At 47.0% G+C, this 26,406-nt stretch overlaps 1 protein-coding gene across 9 annotated transcripts in view; it reads right to left on the minus strand.

The window, feature by feature from the left end:
* SH3KBP1 (SH3 domain containing kinase binding protein 1) overlaps window positions 1–26,406 on the minus strand; it is a 340,925-nt gene that overhangs the window by 240,404 nt on the left and 74,115 nt on the right. The window contains exon 1 of one of the 9 annotated variants that reach the window (XM_047764113.1): window positions 21,425–21,597. The exons of 7 other annotated variants lie outside the window; for them this stretch is intronic. In XM_047764113.1, coding sequence (XP_047620069.1) covers window positions 21,425–21,475 — 51 coding nt within the window. In that variant the 5' untranslated portion in view covers window positions 21,476–21,597. Of the gene's footprint in view, window positions 1–21,424; window positions 21,598–26,406 lie in introns of those variants that run through there. One more of the 9 variants, XM_047764117.1, reaches the window with a different exon arrangement.

The raw sequence follows: 26,406 nt of genomic DNA on the forward strand, positions 1-26,406 counted from the left end.
TGTTCATCAGCATTCGCAGAGGCTACAGGGCCTGAAGAGGCAGAGTCCTGGGAAATCAGGGACCGTCCCCAAAGTCAAATGGTCCTCCTGGCTCAAAAAAAAAAAAAAAAAAAAAAAAAAAAACTCCCCATAATCCTAACTCTATGGTCCTTTCTTAAGGGTTTGGCTCTGATTTTATCTTTTTCCTACATCCTGCCGTAAATGAAAGTACTTGATCCTCTACTCTGTAGGGTGTGCTTTGCTTTTTACGTCTTCACTTCTATAAACAACCGTTCGAGCAAAGTGAAAATACATTCCAGTGGATATGCTTTTGGTAATCTTCAGAGACACTAACTTGGTTAACTCTTAACCCTGAGGAAATTCTAGTTCCCACTGTCTTCCCCAATCAACTCGGAGAATTTGTGAAAACACAGAAAAGGGAATCTTCGTCTTTACATTTGAAAAGCTGTATTCCCCAATTCTAGAGAAAGCCAGAAGGGTTTTGACTAGAAAAAAGATAATTGCAGAGGCCATTCTGCTTTGCAAAACTAGACCTGAAAACACACCAGACTTGCCAAGAGGCCATCTAAGCGTCTCTCCATCCGGGCTTCTGAGGGTGGGGGTGGTGAGTAAAGCTAACAGCTGAGCAGCACTTCCCCCATTCCCCTCCCTGAAAGCCTCTGGGGCTAGCAGTGTCACACAGAAGCCTCACAAAGCATTTGTCGCCAGTCCCCCGAGGGCAGTGTGTGGAAATTCCATTTGAGGCCTGACAGGAGGGGGCTTTATCAGACTTGAGGGCAGAGGTGGTCCAGGCGGACTGGAGGTAAATGTCTCCACAGGCCTTCACGAGCACACCCCCAAAAGACGGAAGTCAGTGCCTTAGCCAGGCTGCCTCCATTCCTGTCAGCCTGGCTGAGGTAAAGCACCACACCACTGGCAAAAGCTCCACCACATGCCCGCAGAGGGGCGACATCGGGGAACCAGAGGCGGGTTTCTTTTCTTCCCTGTTTACTGGGCATCCAAACAATGTAAATATTGGGTGGGCTTGATTTTCTTCCAATTACCTGCTCTTAGGCAGCCTATAAGCCTTTGGGGGGAGGTTTTACCTCACGTTTTCTTTCTTTCTTTCTTTTTTAACCTCACACTTTCCACTAGTGACGTAAACATCATGCCCCATTCCATGTTCCTCGTGAAATAGGAGCACTACGTCTTTAAACCAACATGCCTGCTTACTCGAAATCATTCATTACTGGGGGAGATTCAGTGTAATTAACTCCAAATGGAAGAATTAGCTGTGTCAGTCAAGTGTTGATTCCAGTCCATTACCAAACCACACAACAAATTCATCCTTGGTCTGCCTGGAATACCTGGGCCCTCGACGGTACCATTCTGTGTTATAGGCACCTCTGCTCCACGTCCAGTCACCTTTTTCAGAGACCCACTCACCACTGTCTGTGCTTCTTAATGACTTGAAGGCGCTAAAGATCTGGCTTAAATGGCCTTAAAGAAAATTACCTACTCAATGACAGCAAGGAAACTATCTTAGCAGCTGTGTTTTCTCGGAAACAGCTATAATATGGGGAGATGTGCAAGCTACTTCACATGTATTATCCCCCATTGATATTTAATAATTTTACTCTCGAGCACCGCAGCCTAATTTACCCCTTGCACACTGGCAAAAATAAGATGGTGTCCTTCTCCCCCAGTGTCCACAGAGAGCTCCGCTGATATTTAGCAGGAACATGATTAGCCCAAAGGATGACAGAGCATGCCAAGAATTCATCCTCCCCCCAAAAGGACTGATTTAGCTGTTTCCATCAGCTTACAGAAAATAAAGACCGCAGAAGACACTTGCTTGATCTCAATGATCTCAAGTCAGAACTTGCCAAATACCGCACACGTATAAATGGCCACACTTCCTCGGAGGAGCTGGAATCACCCTGCGCTGCTGGAAGGAATTTGACACGAAAATATTTTCTGACCCGGGCCCACAGATCTTCACCCAGGGGGTCTAGCAAGAAGATGCTAAGAGAGGAGGGGAACACTGCCTCACACGTGCAACCCTCTGGACCACATGTCCAGAAAGAGTGAGGGCAGGTGGGCGGAGAGAGGTGTCCACCAGGCAGTGATGGCCCTGGGCTGACAAGACAATAGAACTGAGTGTAAATCTAGCTTGACAGCCCGGTCCTTTCAGCCAATTCCTCCCTTCGTTTTCACAGGAGCCCCTGCCATCCTGACTATTTTAACGTACCTCGGATTTATACCAAACCGCCAGCCACCTGCCACTCTCATCTGTACTGAAACAGCACACAGCCACCACCAAGACTGCAAAGACCCAGGAAGAGATGACTGATTATTCAAGATCAAGGTGAATCCAGATTCCCTCCATCCCCCCGGCCCCTCCGATTCCCATGAATTGACCTCAAGGCTTTCAGGGCAAATGGAAAAGCTGGGCCCTCGAAGCCTCCAGATGACAGTGCAGCCGGAGGACACACAGCCAGCACCCATTTCACAAAGGGCTATGGCTTCCACCACCGATGGGCCAGGGCAGTGTGGAGACAGCGCCCACTGCCACAGGGGTGCTTCCAGGAGGAGCTGCCCTGCCCTGGCTGAGGGCAACATCCTGCGGGGAGGAAAGGAAGCCAAGAGAAAGAGCAGGGCTGAAAGGTTATGCCTGTGCTCTCGGAAACACAAGGGTGCATAGCAGCCAAAGCCCTAGAGCGCTCAACGCCTGCTTGCTTTCTGGATTGTGTTCCCACGAGGCCCGAAGGACCTGGGGCTCCAGTGCTTGTCCCCTGAGTCCTTCGTTTCCCTAAACGGCTCAGTAACCCCAGTCCAGCTAAATTTCACCAGGCAAGCAAGCAAGCACAGATCGTAGCAAGGCGCTGCTTCTGGATGGCGCCCAGCAGTTTACGTTCTACCAGGCCCTCCGGGAGGTGCTGATATGCACCCTGGCATGAGAACCACTGTCCAGAGGACTAAAAAAGGTTGCCCGCACCGCAAGGTTACAGCAGATCCAAGACCCTTGGAAGCAGCAAGCAGGATCCGAACTTTCCCAGCATGAGTACTTTCATAACATACTCCTCGACACCTCCCACCCCCGCCAGGAAAAAAGACTGGTTCTGTCAGGAAACATCGTAGCAGTGGAACGCTCAGAAAATGTGGCAGTGCAGAAAAGGAAACGGGAAAATCCTGACTCGCCCTCTTCGAAGCATCCAATGCCTCCTCGGCCTGATGACCCTGGCAACTGGGTAGATAAGGAGGCTACAGATGCAAGGCCTGATCTCTTCACTTACTTTGCAGGGACCCAGGAATGGGGGGGACCAGTACATATTTAAGAGACTACGATCCTTGCGGCAAGTGGGAAGACTGAATTGGAAGGCCTGTGCATTCAGAGGAAGAGACCGGCACTGCCGTGACCATGACCTTCCCGCCGCCGAGCAGCGAGAGACTACTTAGGCAGCGGGGGCTTCCAGGAGTGACATGTTGGGCTGCTTCCAAGGGTAGGCCTGACCAGTGGAGGACGATGAAAGGTACAGGCGATAGGATTCTAACAGATGAGAAAGTTATTACACACACGGCCAGTTTTTTGCCACTTTCCATTTCACTGCTGCTTAGTAACCACCTGTACTTCACTGTTGGGTGCCATTTTCACTCATTCACCTCATTCAACAGTGAAGGAAATGTTCAAGAAGATGGAGGTGAGAGTTAGCGGGACATTGGGGTCCAGATGTCCCATTTTTGGCTCGGCTTAAGGTCCAGTTTCTGGGAAAATGTTGAGTTAAATGACCAGCCACATATACGCTGATCAGCACTTATACATACTTTCTGTCTGTCTTTTTTTTTTGTCTTTTTTTTTTTTTTGCCTTTTCTAGGGCCACTCCCACAGCATATGGAGGTTCCTAGGCTAGGGGTCTAATCGGAGCTGTAGCTGCCGGCCACAGCCACAGCCACAGCAACGCGGGATCTGAGCCGTGTCTGCGACCTACACCACAGCTCACAGCAATGCCGGATCCTTAACCCACTGAGCAAGACCAGGGATTGGACCTGCAACCTCATGGTTCCTAGTTGGATTCGTTAACCCCAGAGTCACGATGGGAACTCCTATACATACTTTCTAATTCTAGCAATAGATCTGTAATTAATGCCTTAGGATAAATTCCTAGAAATAAATTCCTGGCACAGTGGATATGCAACTATGTATGAAGATTTACATGCCAAGATGGCCTCCATAGTTTTATTTTCGGTGACCAAAAAAGATGGGAAACCTGATGTCTGCCCTGAAGTGGCTGGCTAAATAAATTGTGGTATATTTGTACAATGAGACTTAAATGTTCTCAGAAGAGATTTAATGATTTGGGGGAAGTTTTCCTGATAGAGTAAGGGTACAAAAGATCCATAGAGTCAATGCAATGTTTTAGTGCTTCTATAAATCTCATATGCATAAAAATCCCCTGAAGATCTTGTGAACATACAGATTCTGACTTAATCCTTTGAGGATGGAGCCCATGATTTTGCATTTCTAACAAGCTCCTAGGTGATGGGATTGTACTCCTCCACATTTCACAATTAGAAAAAAAAATACCTTTTAAGTTTTAAATAAAACTCTATATGAAATATCCAGAAAAGGCTTATCTATAAAGATAAAGTAGAAAGTGAGACTGGGGGTGGGAAAGAGAACGATAAATGGGCATGAAGGGTTTTGTTGGGGTGATGAAAATATTCTAAAGCACTTTATGGTGATAGGTACACAACCGTACATTTACTAAAAACCTCTGAAATATATACTTGACATGAGTGAATTGTATGATATGTAAAATATGCCTCAATAAAATTATCTCAATGTTTTTTTAAGTGACCAGGCAGATTTTTTAAAAGGATCCCATAGCACTCTAGGAAAACTGAAAGAGGAGTTCCTTGGTGGCCTGGTGGTTAAGGACTCAGGGTTGTCACTGCTGTGGCTCAGTTAAATCCCTAGCCTGGGAAATTCCACATGCCATGGGTGTGGCCAAAAAATTAAAATAATAGAAAGAATTTTAAAATAATAATAATTGGAAGGGAGAGGAAAAGGGGTGTCTGTGTTTAATAAGTACAGAGTTTCCATTTGGGAAGATGAAAAAGGTTTGGAGATGGAGCGTGGTGATGGTTACAGAACAATGTTAATATAGTTAATGAGACAGAACTGTATCCTTAAAATGATTAAAATGGTAAACTTTGTTATGTACAATTTATCACAAAAAAATAATAATACTTAAATACAAACAGGAAGTGCTTTAAAGTATCGCCAAAAAGGGTTTCTTTCACTCAGCTTCCTTCTTGAGGCCCACAGTGTGAATCCAGCAAGAGCCCCATTCTGGCATGGGGCTCCCACTGGAGTGGGCTGAGTGATGACCTCTCCCCCAAAGCTATGTTTACATCCTTATTCACGAACATGAAGATGTAATTAGGTTAAGGCTCTTGACCCACGACCCTTTATCTCATCGCAAACCCCATCTTTTAAGAAGAATTTCTTTCTTTGAAAAGCATTCGCTACAATAATAGAAGAGCAGACACTAGAATTTTGAGAAACTCTGAAAATGGAATAAAATAGGATGAGTGTATTTTAAATGTTTATTTGTATTTAAAATTAACTAATGTCTCAGAAAACAAATGGGAAAAAAACTGCAAACACACACACACAAAAAAAACTCACCTAATTTTACAAATTTAACCACTTCTACGGCTGGACCTTTGTAACTGAAATAAACTATATCCGTATCTTTAACTTTCTATCCCAAGTACATCATGCAATCAATTCACTGGTTCCAATTTTCCAGGGGTTACTTCCAAGACATTAGAGAACGCAACTTCCAAAAAACCCTTCTGGCATTCAAAGACCAACAGAATTACTAAATCTTTCTACTGGAAAATCCAGGCCACCATTCCCCAAATGGGCTTAAAATGAACATATATCAATTATCTGACGACCATCTGGTTGCCAGCAAGAGACTTTTGGAAACCAGGCTTAAAACGAAAATGCAGAAATAAGCACATAGTTCAGAAAATCAGCGAGATTCAATACTCAACTCACATCTTCCTGCATAGTTTCTTATCAGCTTTTTGATCTCTAATTCTGGAATCTTCATTTTCTTCAGCTGCTACTGCCTTGACTTCTTCTCACAGTAAAAATGATCACTACAACCCTTCCTAGGAGAATTTTTTTTTTTTTTTTTTGGAGAGATGATGATGTTAAGAGCCAGGTTTGTTTTCTATCCATGTATAATGAGGAAATGCCATACACAGTTAAACTAAAAAAATAACTGTTTAGCTGGTTGCTCTTTATTATTCAAAGAATGTTACCACCTCACAAAAAGGGAATCTCAAATCCAAAATGTTATTTTAAGAAATACTCTATCATAGGATGGTTCTATTTGTAGGTGATCGCCTCTGGGTATAATTCAAGCAGCACTGAAAACCCACCTACCCCCAAATCCCTCTCCCCCAAACCTTACTCTCCAGTCTTACAGAGTCTGAAGTTTTCATCACGAGATTTAATAACTGACTCAATGCTAGAACCAAAAGGAGCCTTCAAATTCATCTGATTCAACTCCTTTATTACACAAGTATGTTTATGGGCCCAAAGAAAGGTTCCTTCTATAACAAACATTTCCTGAGCACCCAACCGGCACCAAGCACAGTGTCAAGTACCAGGCAGACAATGGAAGCTCCCCATTCTCCGCCTCACTTTAAATTCATGATCAAGCCTAATGAGAGAAAAAAATTCAGTACTAGAGCTTTAAGGAAAAAAAAGGTACCCTCAAGTCACAAGAGCAGAAAGGAAGGTTTGCTGTTCTTTGCAAGTCAGGGTATTGGCATAAAAATTCTCAAACTGCTCAGAGCCATTCTCCTAACCAGAGGATCATGGAGCTATGCCATGAAATTATTATGAACCACAAAACTCTGTATTCTAAAAGGGGCAAAAAGTAAAGTCAACACCAGAGTCCATTGACAGATGAATGAATAAACAAAAATGTGGTCTACCCCTACAACGAAATATTCTTCACCCTTAAGAAAAGTAGCTGGAAGCCCAACAGTGGCTCAGCGGTAACGAACCCAGCTAAGTATCCATGAGGATGTGGATTCCATCCCTGGCCTTCTGGCCTTGCTCAGTGGGGTGGAGATCCGGCACTGCCGTGAGCTGTAGGTCGAAGATGCAGTTCAGATCCCATGTTGCAGTTCAGATCCCATGTTGCTGTGGCTGTGGTGCAGGCCGGCAGTTGCAGCTCTGATTCGACCCCTAGCCCGGGAACTTCCATATGTCACGGGTGTGGCCCTACAAAGACCAAAAAAAAAAAAGGAAGGAAATTCAGACACATGCTCCAGTACAGATGAACCCTGAGGACATTCTGCTAAGTGAAATAAGCAAGTCACAAAAGCACAAAGACCGTATGATTCCACCTATATGACATTACCTAGTAGAGTCAGATTCATAGACAGAAAATAGCATGGTGGCTGCCAGGGGCTGAGGGGACTTGTTCTTCAACCGCTATAGAATTTCAGTTTTTCCAGATGAAAGAAAGAGTTCAGGAGATCAGGTGCAACACCCTTAACACTACTGAAGTGTATCCCTAAAAATGGGTACAGTGGGGAGTTCCCATCGTGGCTCGGTGGTTAACGAATCCGACTAGGAACCATGAGGTTCGATCCCTGGCGTTGCTCAGTGGGTTAACCATCCAGTGTTGCCGAGAGCTGTGGTGTAGGTTGCAGATGTGGCTCAGATCCCGCGTGGCTGTGGCTCTGGTGTAGGCCGGTGGCTACAGCTCCGATTTGCCCCCTAGCCTGGGAACCTCCATACGCCGCGGGAGTGGCCCTAGAAATGGCAAAAAGCCAAAAAAGAAAAAATGGGTACAGCGGTAGATTTTCTGTTATGTGTATCTTACCATAACTTTTAAAAACGCCACCTCATGAGAGGAGCCAAATTCAGTTAAAGTTTTTTCCTCCTTCAAGCATCCAATTTTCTCTGTGTGTCTGGGGCCATGGTGGGACTCGGGAGGTCCAAGTCATACTTCTAAATAAAACAATCGAAAAGGCACTGCCTTCAACAGCATCAAGGTTGGCGGTGGAGGGGAAGAGTGAGGAGGAAAAGAGAGAACCCAGGAAATGAGCCGCTGGTAAGTGCGGGAACTAGGTGATGGGTACAGAGGGGTTCATTATACTATTCCCTCTACCTTAGCACGCGTTTGAAACATTTCTAGTGATAACCAATACAAGTGAAAACGAGCCTAAGAGAATGTCCTTCTCTGGGCAAATGCAAGAGCTTATCCCTTAGATGTTTTAGTATAGCTGCTAATCTTCACTCATGACGTCTCAGCAAGACAAAGCCCCTGAGACATTTCAATCAGTGTTAAGAGGAGCAGCAGTGCGAGCAAAGACCGGTATCAGAACACCTCTTTCTTTTTACCCTTTTGAATAGGATACACTTTTATCATTCAAATCTCTAAAATAAAACACATACACACACAACAGACCTCCCATTACCACTAGCACTCCTAAACGTAATTCGTTTCTTAAGTATCTTCCGGTTGCTTTAAGTAAATATGTTAGGGGATGACTCACAGTGTCTCAAACCTTGCTTTTCTCACTTAACAATATATGTGTGAGGCTTTCCATACCAGTAAAAAATGTTTTCGTTCTTTTTTCTGGCTGTAGAGTATGCCATCAAGTATGCAGACGTATTATAATTTATTCTTCTCAAGTGGATGGGCAATTTGGTTGCTCCTAATAGTCTCCTATTATCAATCATATCGTACCTATACTGCGAACAAAAGTAATTTTATTAAAACAAGGTTGCTCAATATACATTTGAACTATTACATACCTTCAGGGGATGGTACTATTGTCCTGGGCTGGTATTTTCCCTCTCCTTCCTGGATCTCTGTTACAGGTACAGCCCGAGCTTCATCTAAGCTTCTCCACAAAGCCCTTCTTGGCCCTCTGGCCCTCAGTGAGCTCTCTCCTCTTCTTCATTTCTATACTGCATGTTCGCATGCAACTCTGCATGTACTGTTGGCTATTTTTCAACGGTTGATGTGGCAGTGTGGTGCCGGAGGCCATAACTACTGTTTGTACTACCACCTGTCTGCACATCACCTGACAAGGTTTTAGCAAATAGAACATACTCAATAAACACTAACCAGGAGCTCCCGTGGGGCTCAGTGGGTTAAGAACCGACTAGTGTCCATGGGGATGCGAGTTCGATCCATGGCCTTGCTCAGTGGGTTAAGGATCTGGCATCACCGCACGTGGCAGCATAGGTGGCAGATGCAGCTTGGATCTGGCATTGCTGTGGCTGTGGTATAAGCCAGCAGCTACAGCTCTGATTTGACCCCTAGCCCAGGAACTTCCATATGCTGCGGGTGCGGCCCCCCCCACCAAAAAAAATCCTAACCAATTAACTGCAATCAGTAAATGCTTCCCTTACTCGTAACACGCAAGCTTTCTAGACCTGAGATGTCCTTCAAGGTTCTAGATAGTTTTGCTAAGTGAATTACTGTAAAATCATAATCAAGTTATGATTCACTGCAAAAATCAAAATCCAACAGATTGAGGCCTCTTGGCATGCTCTGTACACAGAACAGGAACCATCCTGACATTCGGGAGGTGCTCAGCATCTCAATTCACAGGCACAAAATGATACTTAAGTAGCATCTGTGGTGGTGACACAGCCAAGACACACGAGAAAGCTACAAGTAACATTTCTGGCGGGGGGTAGAGAGAAGCTCTCTCGGCCTTGTGATGGCAAAATATCAGCATAATTCTCGGTCACATTTCAGTTTTACTCCACAATCTATTCCATTCATCCAGTTAATCTACACTGAGAGTAGCCGCAGAAGGCCTCTTTGAGGAGGTGACTTCTGAGCAAAAACCTGCATGATGAAAGGAAGCTGCAGACCAGGCAAGGGCCCTTCTCCTGGGAAGCTGCCAGCTGCAGACAGAGGTACCCAGAGGGCAAACGGGGTTCGAATATAACTGGTGTCGTAGCTTGAATTGTATCCTGCAGACGACGTTCAAGTTCTGATTTCCAATACCTGTGACTGTGACCTTATTTGGAAATAGGGTCTTAGCAGATAATGAAGTGAAGACGAGGTCATGTGAGTGGACCTTGATCCAATGTGACTAACGTCTTTATAAAAAGGAGGAATTTGGAAATAGAGATGTGCACAGAGAGAACGTCACGCGAAGATGAAGGCAGAGATCAAGGTGATGCATCTAGAAGCCAAGGAATGGCAAAGACTGCAGCAAAGCACCAGAAGCTCATGGCCTCAGTGGGAATCGACTCTACTCACACCACAATCTTAGTCTTCCAGGCTCCAGAACTGCGAGACAATAAATTTCTGGTCTTTTAACAAAGCCATTCTAATGAGCATGTGTGATTTAATTTGCATTTCCTTAATGACAGTGATGGTCGGCATTTTTGTATACTTGAATGTTGATGTCTATTTTGATGAATTGTCTGATTAGATCTTTCACGCTTTAAACAAATGCTAAAAATTTCAAAAAACAGCTCTACCTAAGGTATAATTTATGTACCATGAAATTAACCAACCTATTGTAAATATAAATAATCTCTAATAACTTTAAAAATAAATAAATAAATAAATTTCTGTTGGTTAGGTACCTCTCGATGGTGGTACTTTGTTGCAGCAGCCCAAGCAATCTCATACAGTGGATGTTAGGTACCGGAAGTATTAGCACCACACCAAAAATCGCCTTGGATCAATTTTAGCTGCAGAATCCTTGTCCTAAATAAAATTGTACCTGGAACCCCAGCAAGTTAGAAGATTAAAAGGATGAAAAGGATTACTCAGAAGAAAATATTTCTTTGCTTGCTAAACCCATGAAGTATCTGCCTCTTCTGATCCTAGGGGTTCTTTGCAACCCTGTTTGAAAAGGACTTGAAAGTACCAAAAAAAAAAAAGAAAAAGAAAAGAAAAAAAAAGAGAAAAGAAAAGGAAAAAAAATCTCTCAAATCAGGCTAAGGCCAGAAAACCTGGGCGGGGGATGGGGCAGTGATTTCCATCATTATATTATTAAATCACTGACACCATCTGTGAGTGTCTACTATAAGCCAGGGTTATGAGTCTGTGGAAGGTAGGTGGTGTCTCTCCTTTAGCGATGAGGGAAGCAAAATGGAGGCGCTGACTTGCTCAAAGCACCTATATTCATTTGCCCGGGGCTGTCATAACAAACACCACAGAGTGGGGGGCTTAAACAACCAAAACTTCTTTCTCACACTTCTGGAGACCAGAAGTCCAAGATCAAGGTGTCAGCAGGGTTGGTTTCATCGGAGGCCTCTTAGCCTGCGCTGCAGACGGCTACCTTCCCTCTGCAGGTCTCTGCTTTGTGTGCACATCCCTGGTGTCTGCGTCCTAGTCCCCTCTTTCATTAGGACACCAGTTGGAATGGCCCTGCTTTTAACGCAATCACCTCTTCGAAGGCCCTGTCCCCCCAAGATCATCGCATTCTGAGAAACCAGAACTTAGAGATTCAACATGTGAATTTGAGGGAGGGGCAAAGTTCAGCTCCTAACAGCTCCTCAAGGAAAAAGTCACAGAGCCCACATTCCATCCCAGAACCATGTGGCTCCAAAGGCCATTTTCCTTGGATCACACTGCCTGCCTCTTAAAAATCCCCTTTATTTGCTATAAAAGATAATGTATTACTTGAACAATAAGAAAAATAAATAAAGTTCTTTGGTTTGTGTCTTTTTTAAGACTCCCTGCTGAGGTTCCAGGCGAGGCCTAAGGAAGCTCCCAGGAGAGGAGGGCCCTGGGTGTCAGCAGGGCCCTGGGTGGAAGCCCCCGGGGGCTGGGGAGGAGGCACAGGGGAGCCCCTTCATCCCCCGCAACGAGTCCCAGGAGAGTCAAACCCAAACAGACGTCAGCTTCCACCTGCCAGGGCACAGGCCCCACGCCCCAAGTTCTTAGATCATCACTTAGCATTAGTTGGAGCACTGGAAAAGGGGGTGCGGACACAGAGTTGCCCCAACTTCAGGTTCACTGACATGTGAGAAGTCAGTTTCCTCAGTCCTGCTTTCCTCCCTGTATCTCGGCCTCGAGGTAGCTCACTCCAGGCCGACTGCAAGCATTCTGGCCAAGACTGCAGGGAGTGAACGTCAGCAGTGCCCACCAGGAAGCCGCCCGACTTCTCAGAAAATACAGGCCCCTCGCACTGTTAGCCAGGGTGGCAGCAGCTGCTGTGCCCACCGGGTTTCATGGAACCATCTTCAAACGTCTGCCAGCCTCCACTGCTTCAAATACTGAATCAGTAAAAGGTGGCACCTTGCTGTGCCCTCCCTTGGGCAGGAAAGCAAGGCCCTGAAGAGTGAGGCACCAAAGACCTTAATGAGCTCCTTTCTGAGGGCCAACTAAAGGGGGCTGTCCAGGGATGATCTCCTTTTGCCAAGCCCAGAGACCCCATAAAATAAGGAGAATTCTAAAGTGAGCAGCCAATCAAAATACGTATGTGCCAAACACCATGCTAGGGTGATAAGGACTAGAAATCAAGCGTTGGTGAAAATTTGATGAGGGAGACAAAGCTGGTCAAAAATAAGATAGCAAGTGAGTTCCCGTCGTGGCGCAGCGGAAATGAATCCAACTAGGACCTATGAGGTTGTGGGTTCGATCCCTGGCCTCGCTCAGTGGATTAAGGATCTGGTGTTGCCGTGAGCTGTGGTGTAGGTCGCAGACGTGGCTCGGATCTGGTGTTGCTGTGGCTGTGGCGCAGGCCGGCAGCTGCAGCTCCAATTTGACTCCTAGCCTGGGAACCTCCATGTGCCACAAGAGCAACCGTAAAAAGACAAACAAACAAACAAACAAACAAACAAAAAAAGAGAAAACAAGAAAAAGCCCAAAATGTAGTACCAACCATAATTATCATTTTTTTAAAAGGACAGTACCGAAAAACATTCACACGGAGTGGACAAAGATGAGGAATGGAGAAACGTCAGAAAACTGCCACTGTGGCTCAGTGGAAATGAACCCGCTGAGTGTCCATGAGGATGCAGGTTCGATTTATGGCCTCGCTCAGTGGGTTAAGGATCTGGTGTGCTCCAAGCTGCAGCGTAGGTTGCAGATGTGGCTCAGATCCAGTGTTGCTTGGCTGTGGCACACAGCTTCGATTCGACCCCTGGCTTCTGAACCTCCACATGCCACACCTGCAGCCCTAAAACATACATACATACATACATACATACATACATAATTTTAGAAAGAAAAAAAGAAAAGGCTTTACGGAAAAGGTAAGGGGAGTGAAATGATTATGAAATGACTGTATCACATCACATCTACATTCACTCTGTTGACATGTTCCATTTGGTACCTTGTACCACAGGCTCAACAACATTTTCAGAGTTGTTGTTTCCATTTTCAGAGACCCACTGAGCAGTACACACTGTAGCCTCTCGAGGAGCAAAAGTCCAGTTCTGACACCTCGGTTCTAAGTGACATGTGCCAACAAGTATCACCAGAAAGTTGCCTACCGAGGCAATGCCTCCCAACTCCACCCACATACTTCTTACTCCACAGTTGACAAAAGTCAAAGCCAGTTCCATGCCAATCCCGGGAGAAAGTCAGGAAATACACACTTCGCCAGGTGCCTCCAAGGCCAGAAAGCAACCCCTAGAATGGTCACTAGGGAGACTGCGGTCCCCTCCTAACCGCTTACGGCCCTCCCCACAGATGAGGTTCAAGCATCGTGCTCCTAGTTTAGTAATCCACAGTTTACGCCAGGCAGAAAGAAATGCCTTATGGAAGCAAGCCAAGGTCTATAGTATTGGCAGAAGGGCAATTTAGCAATATGTATGACAATTCCAAGGACAGAATCTTAGCCCCACAACTCCACTGCTAGGCATTTCTTTTTTGGTGGACTCACATAAAATAGGGTGCTTTGGTGCAGGAGAAAAAGAAAAGCTTGAAACGACCCTAAATAGGGCCCCAATTGTACAGAATAAGGTACAGACATAGAAGGATACATTCACTGAAAAAAGCCAGTTGGATCAGACCTTGCAATACTGTTCAGTTTGAGAGGTTATTAAAAATGGTTATATATATTTATTGTTTGTAGTTGCATTAAAAATTTCTAGAGGATGAAAAAAACAAGGGAGGAAGTGAAGTAGGGAGGTTTTTTGTTTGTTTGTTTTGTCTTTTTGGGCTACACCCACAGCATGGGGAAACTCCTGGGCCAGGGATCGAACCTGCACCACAGCAGTAACCTGGGCCGCTGTAGTGACAAGGCTGGATCCTTAACTCGCTGTGCCACAAGGGAACTCCAAGTGGGGAACTTTATTTAATCTCTTCTGTTACTGCTCCAGTGTTTTTACCACATGGAAGAAAAACATATGAGCAACGAGAATTCAGGAGACCATAGCCCTAAATTGCTCTCAGCAGTGAACACAGTCTAAGACTCAGTGACTGTCAGTGGGCTGTAATTCCTACTCAGGAAGTAGCCTGATACAGTTCAGAGTGGTTTTCATGAACAAGGCCTGAAACCTAAATGGTTTCTTATTAGTCATCATTTAATCAAAAAACCAAAGAATTTTCCACACTCCATTCTGCAAGCTGAGTGCATAACCAAAATTTTATTCGTGCACTTTCCACAATTTTAAGGGGCAAAGATATGCAATATAATCAAAATATAATCCAGCACATTACGAACTGGATATCTTGTTCAATAGATGGTAAGATTTCCTTATAAGAAAAAACTCGGTGAAGGGCTTAGATGCACACAGATGAATCCTCACCAGAGCTTTGCAAGCAATAGCAAAAGCAAAATTGGAAACAAAACAAATGTGCCCAACAACAGCCTGAGTGAACAAACTATATTGTAGCCAGACAATGAAAAGCTCTGTAGCTCTGTATCACAGACAGAGAAAGATATTTGTGGCCCATTTAAGCTTAAAAAAAGGCTGATTATATCACTATTTGTGGCACAGTCCTATTTGGAAAATGATACATTTGTACATGCCTGTCGGAAAAGGTTAGATGGAGCTAAAGCATAATGTGAATTGCAGTTATCTCTAGGCAGTGGGATTGCAGGAGATTTTTGTATGTGTATATTTCGGGGGTATCTACTTTAACTTTTCTATTGAAAACGTTTTTAGTTGTAGGATTTTTAATTTTAAAAAATGCTGGCTATCTCATCCCTCCTTGGCCTAAGAGCCCAATGTTCTTCCATGAAAGCGAATTTCACGTGAAATGTGTCAGTTGTCCTCTTTTCTGTCCCTTTGTGTGTCTTTCAATAGTTTTTTCCAATGCTGCAGAATCTAGAAAGGGAGGGAAATGACGAGTCTAAGATTTTTAAGGTTGTCTTTTTCCCTCTGTTAAATGCTGCTATAGTATTTAGGCCAACTGGTTTCTAACCAGGGGCAACTGTGTCCCAGGGTACATGTGACACTGCCCGGACACATTTTTCATTGTCACAGCTGGCGGAGGAAGAGAGGTGTGTGCTCCTGGCATCTAGTGGAGAGAAGTCAAGGATGCTGCTGAATACCCTACAGTGCCCAGGGCAGCACCCCCAACAGGCTTAAATAGCCCAAGATGTCAACAGGGTCAAGGTCAAGAAATCGTGTGTTAGGGTTACTGAGTCTCGGGGTGACGACGTCCTCCTCCTCCATACACAGCACCCTCGGACAGCTGGACAAGGCCTCGCTGGCACAGCGGAAAATGCGCTGCTGATGGAGGCAGAATAGCTGAGGTGAATCCTGGATCAGCTCCTTTTGCGGCAGTAAAACCCCAAGCAGGTGACCCCATCATCCTGCTGATCTTGCGCTCTCCTTCCTAAAACGGCAATACCACCACCCACCACGCCACAGGGCATACAAGAGATTCCAACACAGGACTGTAGGAGAAAGGGGTTTGTAAATGATAAAGCACCAAGCACACGTAACCGGTATTACCAGTCCCGGACACCAACTGTCTAGGTTCATCGTGGATTTTGATGGGTCTTGGCGCAAGCACATTCCTGCCGCCCCGAGTCACACATCATAGTGGTGATTCTTACTAAAGACAGAAACCGAAAAAGTCAAGAATGCTGTCTTTATACTAAATGTTCCCTGAGCTAAACTGTGAAGCATCAGAGCTCAGTGGTCAAATGACAAGATCTGAAGTCAGACACCTAGGAAGGAATCCCGGCACCACCTCCAACTGGCGGGTCGCCATAGAAAGTGATGTGGCTTCTGTGTGCCTCCGCTTCCTCACCTGTCTATCCAAACCAGACCATTTCAGAGTGACAGAATTTTATCGTCTGAACCAGGACATCCTGGAGTGAAAAGAACGCTATCGATGTCCCTGCTGGGACAAAAGGCAACACCAGGACAGTCCCCTGCCTAACCGGGACATGAGGTCCCTCTCGGGAGGAGGCTATTCACGGTGCCCACCTCACAGGCTTGTTGTTGTACACGCACTGGTAAGTGCTAGCCAGGACTCTCCCCCTTTCTCCCTCCATTCGTTCAGCAAGTGCTTGGTGCTCGGGCACAATGCCCTGCTCCAAGAACGGAAGAGAAAGTCAGATACGCCCACTCCCTGTCGCCAGCACGGTGCCTGCTCCTGAGGCAGAGCGTGTGTGTTACGGTCCCGGGACTTTTCTTGCACATACACAGTCATGACACGCACAGAAGCAAACACAAATACACAGTGCCCATCACGGGGCAAGAACGCTAAGACACACACACGCCCAACGTAAGAGCGGCAAGTCTCCTTCAGAAATAAAAACCGTGAATCTGATTCGCAGAGACGAAAGGAGTTAGTATGATCCCAGAGACCCTGCCTGATTCAAGGAGGCTGTGGCAGTTTGACAAGATCAGTCACCATTGCATTCACCGAGGGCACTGATTGATAAACTCTTGTAACAGCACGTAACGTTTCAGAGCACCGTATTCGCTCCCTTTCAGTGCCATGCACGACCCATCACAGCAAACTGGGTGTGATATGTCCACCTCGACACGCTTGCAAGACACATACGTTATGAGAGCTGAGTTACTCTAGCGTGCTTTCGTACGGAGAGGCATGTCTACCTTTCACCAAGAAATAAGCCATTTGATCCAGGACGCTCAAACACGTTGCTCTACACGTCAATGCTCACCATGAGAGGTGAACCTTCCTCATTTCACACAAAAGTTCATTAGCTCCTAGAGGCTTGGGACGCTCATCGCAGGTTCCCCTCCCTCCTCCCCAGACAGCTCACCCCGATTCCACCCAGCTGCTCTCTATTACTCGCACTGGCAAGCCTCACACCTGAACGTTTCCACCTCCAACAGCCGGGCCCTGCCCCTTCCTCTTCCGCCTCCTTCCCATTTTGCCAGGCCCGGGCCTCAGCCCACGGCCCTTTACGGAAGTCTCACTCCCTTCCTTGGGCGGTTGTGAGATCTGAAATACCAGTCAGGCTCCATCACTAGAAACACACACACACACACAAATGGACCTAAAGAGAGAAATTCTATCAAGTAAGCTGTTGTGCGTAACTCAGAACAAATCATGGGCATATCTGCTTCTGTTTCTTCATGCCTGCTGTCTTGATTCAAAGAAGCTAAATCAGGGAGTGTGTGTTTTGATCTGATGGTTACACGGAGATGCTCAGTTTGCAACCCTTCAACAAGCTTACTCTTAGGTGCATTTTATAGATGTATGTTGTAATTCAATAAACATTTTTTTTCTTTTTATGGCCACACCTGTGGCACATGGAAGTTCCCAGGCTAGAGCTCGAATCGGAGCTGCAGCTGCTAGCCTTCACCAGAGCCACAGCAACCCCAGAAGCAAGCCGCACCTGCGACCTACACCACAGCTCAGGGCAATGTCAGATCCTTAACCCACTGAGCAAGGCCAGGGATGGAACCCATATGCTCATGGATACTAGTTGGGTTCATTACTGCTGAGCCACAACAGGTACTCCCGGATTTTTTCTAATTTTTATTTATTTTTTTATTTTTATTTTTTTGTCTTTTTAGGGCTGCACCAGCGGCATATGGAAGTTCCCAGGCTAGGGGTCCAATCTGAGCTACAGCTGCCGGCCTACACCACAGCCACAGCAACTCGGGATCTGAGCTGCATCTGTGACCTACACCACAGCCCACAGCAACGCTAGATCCAAGCCTCACCTGCGACCTACACCACAGCTCACGGCAGCGCTGGATCCATCACCCACTGAGGGAGGCCAGGGATTGAACCTGTGTCCTCATAGATGCTAGTCGGGTTCATTAACCACCGAGCCACGATGGCAACTCCCCGGATTTTTTTTTTTTTTTTAACTGTAGGACAGAGTCCAAAAGAGCCTAAGAGACACTGAGTATACCAACAAGTAAGCCATGGATTTGGAAGCCAGAGAGACCTGGGCTCTGATCCTGGCTGGTTACAACCTGCCTAACCTCTGTGAGATTTATCTCCCCATCTCTAAAATGGGGATAACATTATTTACTCCCCAGAGTTGGTGTAAGGGGGTCACTGAGTGGGCAAACAGCCCACCACAGAGCTCTTAGACACTGTCCCCACCCCTGTCGCCACTTATGTGGTGCCCTGGACTAGGTTCCTTATCAGTAGGAAGGACAATTAAAGGAAATGTAGCAAGGTGGGCAGTGTCAAGGCCGAGCCCCCATCATGGGACCCCTTCAGGCCCCTCAGGAGAACAAACCACTAATGTTTGAGAGCAGCAGGGCAGGGAAGCTATTGCCCAGCACACAGGGTGATAAATCATCTGACTTTGGGTTCTGACCAGAGGGAAAACCACTTTCCAAGATAAGAAGGTTTTCCCATTATTCTTGGCAGGAGGTGGGGAAAGGCAGAAGGGGAGGAAGGCCTCGGTAAAGAAATAAGCATTTGTTTTAAGCAAATCACTTTGAAGACAGGTGGTTTTCATTTTGAGAACAAAAAGAGATGCTTCAAACAGTTAGAGGGCAACTCCGGATACCAGCCATGGGCTTGCCTGGAGCGGGGAAACGGGGGCCCAGGGTCTGGAGGGCTCCCAGGGTGCCAGAGCAGTGACGAAGGCACATGGGTGGGGAGGGTCTGGCACAGAAAAGATGGAAGTAACTTTATCAGCTTGCAGTCACACACACAACTTAAAGGGCATCCACCGTATCAATCAGCCAAAGCCTCTGTTCAGTCAACAAATATTTGACGAGCATCTTCTGTGTGTCTAGAACTGAATGAACGTCTGGAGCTACGGCGGAATAAGACAGATAGGTCCTCTGCCCGCACCGGGGCTGAAACTCCAGCGGGGGAGACAGCAAGCGCCAAGTACATCAATGAGGCAACAAGGAATTTATAGGCCGTGATGTAAGGCCTCTGCAAGAAATAGATACGGTCATGGGACAGGAAGGGAGAAAGGAAACTTAAGATGGAGGAAGTCTCTTTAGATAAGATGGCCCAGGAGGGCTTCTCTGAGTAACACCTGAAAGCGGAGCAAGAGCCAGCCAAGCAAGAGACACAGAAAGGGCACTCCCCTGAGAGGGCACTTTCAGTGTCTGCGCCCAGCAGCAGGAAAGGACTCAGCGAGAACTGGGGCAGCCGGGGCGCTGGTGCGGTGGAAGGTAGCAGCCAAGTAGACGAAGACCGTGATGAGGCTGGTAAGGTAGGCATGTGCCAGACCACACAAGGCACAGGTGGCTGTGAAAGAGGATTTCCATAACGAGCAACAGAGAGCTACTGAAGCTTGCTACGTTACGATATGTGATTTTGATGCCGGTTAAGGAAAAAAAGGTCCTCTTAAACCACTGCCCCCAAAACAAAGCGTACAGATGACACAATGCCTCTAAAACCAAATGATAAAAATTAGCACTGTGTTAGAACTCCTGGATACAGTGATTGAGGAGACTGGCCAGCTAGAAGCAAGCGATTTTAGCTTAAATATGAATGAACTACATGGAAATCAAAGGAAGGAAAGGGGTTGGGAGAACTTGTAACGGACAAGAGAACACTGTTATTAGCAATTAACTCACAGGCGACCAACATAAAGCACACAGTCAAGCTAATTAGCAAGACAGGCTTCAGAAAGTCCCCTAAACAAGAAAACACACAGAATGGTGACATTATGGTGACGTGACGGACATGCCTGGTGGCTGCCTGAATCCACGAACAGGTTGACTGAAACAACTGGATGGAAAGTTACCACGATGGTGCCCCACACCTACTTCTCAATCAGAAATCAGATGAATTGTTGAGCAGTATTCTTTGAGGTTTCTCTTCTTTTTCTTCTCCCTCACACCGGCTGCATATAGGTATCCATAACTTGGAAACTCAAAGCTGAACCAGAAATAGCTCTTCTGAATGACCACCCCTGCTCTAGGACTCCTAACACAGCCTCCTGACTTGGGTCCCCAGGCCCCACGATCATGAACACAAACAGATCTGTGAGATACAGGCACGACCCACTCCCACCTGTGCCCCCAGACCTCCTTGTCCAGCCGAGTCACTTGGCCTCGAATTAAAGCGCCACCAGGCCAACTGGCCAACCTCAAGATAAAGCTATGACACCAACCAAGAGAGCTCGATGGCCACAAAGGCTGCCCCCAAACAAGCTGGGGACAGCAATGTGGGTGGCATTTCAGAGCCCAGCACGCTGCTTGCATCGATGGTAGACCATCCCACCGAGGAAGGACAAGGGGTAAGGAGGGCAAAATACATCCCTGTATTTTGGTAGGTAGGGAGTACCTACCAAGCACTCATCACTCCAAATAATCCAGCAGTCCCAGGGAGTGCAACCATCACAATTTTCCAATGAGGAAAGTAAGCCTAGGAGAGATCTGTGTTAGTGGCTCCCGGCCACAGCTAGCTGAGTGAGGATCTGAGCCTTGCCTCCCGCCTCGGCCGCCAAGGAGCAACAGGACAGTCGTCTGAACAGACCCCATCTAACTTTCTGTCCCGCCTCCCATCTCGTTCTCATCTCCTGTCCCTTTCGTCCTGTCCACCACCGCAACACTGGATTTCCACACCTGGCTTCATCCCAGCCCCCAAATCTGCCAGCGACCTCAGAAATGTTACCTGTTCCCACCCCTTAACAGGGACACCTCACTGATGAAAGGACCACCTGCAGCGGTGGGGGTTCAGGGTAGGGGGGCTTGGCTGGGGCTGTCTTGTGTGCCGGGTCCCCTGGAAAACACTCATTGATAGCAATCAGAAGGAAAGAGCCATCCCATCCAATGACAGGGCTGTTCCAACTCTTTCTAGAGGCCACCACAAACAGGCTTCAGCCGAAAGCCGCTTCTGTCACAGAGGAGGGCTTGTGCCTTTCCTCCACAAACAGGAAAACTGAAAGCCCAGGGTCCGAATGGAAAATGGCATTGCTCACCATCTCGGAAGGACCGAGCCACGACCAAAGTCCCCATCATGTCTCCCTCCAGGCCTACAAAGTAGGCACACAACAGGCTACAGAAGGTGCAGACATAATAGCAATCCCAACAGATGTGTGGCCTACTTACAATCTCAGACGTATCTGCAGCGCTCGGGGCTTTGGCTGCAGAAAGCTCCATAGCGTGGAGTACGAGATGGGGAGAGTGCGGGCTGACTGTGTCTGAACTCTGGGCAGGAGTGTGTGCCGTGCTCGCCGAGAACTGCAAGTCTCTGATTCACTTGGCAACAGAATGATTCTAAGCATCCTGTCCCGTACCCAGCCTGCCCGCCCCTCCCACTGCACATTCACGCTGGGTGGGTTGTCTTTTTTTTTTTTTTTTTTTCCTCTGCGCTTATTTCTGTCACAAATCAAGTGAAACGCCTTTTTTTCAAAATTAATCCGGTCTCTGGCACTGAGAGTGTGGAACCTTCATGACCCAGGAGGAGAAAGAGGAAGAGGAGCGACCTAATTAGGAAGAAGTTGTAACTAACGTCGGAGGGGAGAGCTGGAGAACCACAAGGGCTGCAGTCACAGCAAAATGGAGCTTATTCGAGACAGCTGAAACACTCCACCCAGCCTCCAGGAGGGGCCATGCACTGGAAACCAAGGGCACATGGGGTTTGCTTTCTTCAACATCCGTTCTCACCATTAAGAGCTGCACCAGCAAACGCTCAGCGTTTACATGAGGACAAACCTCACTCCAAAACAGACTTGAAAATACAGCTCATAATCAAATATATTACTCTGCAAAGCAGAAGCCTACCTCGATTTTTTTTTTACGACATATAAAGTAAAATTTAATAAAGTCCAAATAACTGGCAGGATGTCTATTTGGCTTAGTGAAGCATGAATTATACTTGAAAGAAAGTCAATTTCTGTTAATTCCAAGTTCATAGAGTAACTCGAATACTGACACATTCAGGACAGGATTTTATTTTGTTTCCTCCACGAGACATTCCAAGGAGCTAACTTGATAACTAGATAAGAATGGTTTTCTATTATTCACCTCTGGTGACATATTAAAACATGTCTATCCGAAAGCAAACAGGTTTTTCTAATGAGACCTAAATCATTTATTTCTCCCAAAAGTTAATGCTACCACCATTCCCACTATCACCCGCACTATAACATCACCCAAAGGTACACTTCAGAGGCCTCCCTGACCAGATGACAATGAACTCCTGAACTGGTGAGACCTGAAATGATGACACAATTCAGAGACGTAAAGCTAGGGTCAGCTTCAAAAATGCCAGGTACCATTACTCACAAGCCTACCCAGCACAGCCCACTAGTGGCCACAGGTGCCCATTCATTCCCCCTCCCCACCCATGTCCCCGCCAAAGCCCATTCCCAGCTCCAGAGAGGCGGCCTAATTCCTAAGTCAACCATTGGTTCAGAGTGGGTAACAGGAACTAAGCTCACCCAATCAGAGTGCAGGAACGGACCCCTCCTACATACCAGCGATGAACCAGAAAGCAGAGGGCCCCACTGCCAACTGATGCCATCCTACCACTGCCTGACAACCACAGAAAAAGCCAGCCCTCCGGTGAAGCGAGTGCCAGACCGACATGGTGGCAGAGAGACAGCAAGAACACAGGTCTCTGATGTTACAAGAAGCAGCTGATCACATGCCCTTGGGTCCTACCCTACCTCCAGCCTCCCAATTACATGAGACAACAAGCATCCTCGTTTAGGCCGGTCCCGCACGGGTTTCTGCTATGGGCGCGCTAAAGCACTGCTGCCAGGACCGGTCTGGGGAGCCAAGAGCAAGAGTTTGTCATTTGGCAAAGAGGCTCCTTAAATTTATGTCAATACTCACAGAAACATTCCCCTTAACATTAAAAAAAGGAAACACAGGAGTTCCTGTCGTGGCTCAGTGGTTAACAAATCTGACTAGGAACCATGAGGTTGTGGGTTCCATCCCTGGCCTTGCTCAGTGGGTTAAAAGATCCGGCGTTGCCATGAGCTGTGGTGTAGGTCGCAGACGTGGCTCAGATCCTGCATGGCTGTGGCTGTGGTGTAGGCCGATGGCTACAGCTCCGATGAGACCCCTAGCCTGGGAACCTCCATATGCCACAGGAGCAGCCCTAGAAAAGGCAAAAAGACAAAAAAGAAAAAAAAGAAAGAAAGAAAGAAAGAAAAAGGAGACATTGCAGAGATGAGTGGTGGCCTAGGGCTGGGTGTGGAAATGGAGTGACTGCAAACGGGCACAAGGTTTCTCTTGGGGGTGATGGATGTGTTCAAAAATTAGACTGTGGTGACGGTTACACTACTCTGTACATACACGAAAAACCACTGAACGGGACACTGCCAATGGGTGAATTTTACAGTATGTAAATGAGGTCTCAATAGAGCTATTTAAAAAAAAAAAAAAAAAAAAAAAGCTCCACAGGAGCAGATGCTCATTCAGAAGTCACAGGTTGAAGGACCTTTTCCTCCAGCCACACCTGATGGCAGCATAGCCCAGCTTAAAATCCTTCTTTCGATGTTTCCCGATTCCCTCTAGAATCCAAATTCCTTACAAAGGGTTCCTGTCCCCTACCTCCCGACCCCACTTGGCCCACTTCTGTTTGACTCACTGGAATGCTCATGTCCAGAAACTCAACAAACTGCTTCCCCACTGTCTCTGCTTGCAGGGCTCCCTCTTCCTCGGCTGCCCTCTACACCAACCTCACCTTCCCGTCCTGCCCAGGCTTAAGTGCCCTCCCTCTCGGCTCCCTGAGCACACCGGGGGCTCACCACAATGGGTGGGCAACGTGTGTTTCTGGGCCTGTCTCTCCCACCAGGCTGGACTCCAGGGCCTGGAACAGCGCTCCAGACGATGCACTCCATGGCCGCCCACTGGACGGGTCTGATCTTTCTCTCTGCGGAAGGACATCAGCTTCTTCTGCAGGTCACTTGTGTCACTGACGTCTCGGGGAGGTGGTGGTGGGAGAGGCGGAGGTAGGTTCTGAGTGGCCTGGCTCCCACCCACACCCAATTTCCTGCTGCAACTTCAAGCTCGGCGAGGGACACAGGCCCTCGCAACGTGTCTATGCCACCCTGTGAGAAACTCCTTATCTGCAACCGTGCTAAGCATTTGTGCTTCTCGGCTCGAGTGCACCCTGACTCCGAGGGGATGGTGGCAGTGCACATTATCTCTCTCACTGTGTATATGCTCTCCAATAAAAGGAGTTCCCATCGTGGCACAGCAGAAACAAATCCGACTAGGAACCATGAGGTTGCGGGTTCGATCCCTGGCCTCGCTCAGTGGGCTAAGGATCCGGCGACGAGACCCACATTTGGCGTTGCTGTGGCTGTGGCTCCGATTCGACCCCTAGCCCGGGAACCTCCATATGCCGTGGGTGTGGCCCTAAAAAGCAAAACAAACGAACAAACAAAAAAACAAAAACAAACCAAAAAACACTTCCCAATAATGGAAGAGTGGGATCTCGTCAGACTCTTTTTCTGATTATTAGGTTTTTTAATCCTTAGACGAGTTAAGGAGCTAGGGTTCTCAAAGTCACAAATATAACAAGAAGGGGAAACTCTTAGTTTTAAAGCATGACTACATAATTTTAAAGGGACCCAGTAGATGGAGGAGCGCCGGCAAGAGCATCTCTACCTGGTCTCTCATCTGCCTGCAGGATCTCAGGGGAAAAGATTCATAGCAAAATTTAAGAAACGTTAAAAAGCCGGTTCCTGGAGAGTCTCAGTGATCAAAAAAAGAAAAAGGCACACGGTGGGCAGAAGCCCACTGTAGAACTGGTGCCTCATCACCACAAAGACGAAGCTAGGCTCCTGCCTAGCTTGTCCTGGCTCTCTGAACACCACGAGATGAAATCCCCAAGCCAGGAGCAGAGGAAAGAGCCGAAATGACAGCAAGCATTCTCGACAGTAATTTCGAGCCCTACCTCATAATCATGACTCCTCTTTTCCATATTTGGGCCCCGGCTTTCCTGGATGCACTCCGGGAGCCGTCACAGACATTATCTAATGCTAAGCAGGTCAGCAAACCAACCATTAAGTACTCTCCTTTTCCCTCTGTGCTCTTTGATTTAAGCTAGTCTGGGCAGAATCTTCAAGAACCAGTCAATTCCCCTGCAGGGTGGGGGTGGGGGGGAGGGGGAGGAAAGGGAGTGGGGGAGGGGTGCTAAGATTTCTCACGTTGTTCGATCAAACAGGAAGCTCTTAGGATGTCAGCAAGTTTGTCTTTAAACATCTCAATCTGATTCCTACAGTAAAGTTTTCAAAGCTGCCGTTACCCACCCACCGCCCCCCACAGAAAAAAAAAAACAACAACAACAACAAAAAAAACCCAAGTTGGAAGATTTATTATCAAATCACTTCAGTAGTTTTTTGTTTTTTGTTTTTTTCTTCTCTCTAAATACCTGCCTGGCCTCGGCCTCAGTGACTCTAACCCAATCGGTTTGGTGTGCAGCCTGGGAATCCATGGTGTTCACACTCTTCCAGGTGATTAAGAGGATCCAGGTAGCTCTAAAATAGAGCACTGGGTGCAAAGGGTGAGCTACACCCTTGCTACTGAAAGACGCATCCATCTCAGGCCTCCCCGACCCACCAGCCTAGACCCCTTGAATCTGAACCTGCATTCTTTTTGGGGTTTTGGAGGGTTTTTTTGGTTTTGTTTTTGGTCTTTTTAGGGCCGCACTCGCGGCATATGGAGGTTCCCAGGCTAGGGGCTGAATGAACTGGAGCTGTAGCCACCGGCCTACGCCAGAGCCACAGCAACACCAGATCTGAGCTGTGTCTGCAACCTACACCACAGCTCATGGCAACGCCGGATCCTTAGCCCACTGAGCAAGGTCAGGGATCGAACCCACAACCTCATGGTTCCTAGTCGGATTCGTTTCTGCTGTGCCACGACAGGAGCTCCCTGAATCTTCATTCTAACAAGATGGGGAGGATGTAAGGAGCAAGAGATCTTGAGACGCTCCGGCTCCACCATCACCTGGCTTCAGAATCTTCCAGGTTGTGTTTTGTTGGCTTCCCCTTCACAAGTGAGAGAAGAAGCAGTGGGAGGTCCCCAACAGAATTCACATTCCCTAACTTGTCGGAATCTTACTGATCAAC

Source organism: Phacochoerus africanus, chromosome X (assembly GCF_016906955.1).
Source record: "Phacochoerus africanus isolate WHEZ1 chromosome X, ROS_Pafr_v1, whole genome shotgun sequence".
In the NCBI taxonomy this organism is placed as follows: domain Eukaryota; kingdom Metazoa; phylum Chordata; class Mammalia; order Artiodactyla; family Suidae; genus Phacochoerus; species Phacochoerus africanus.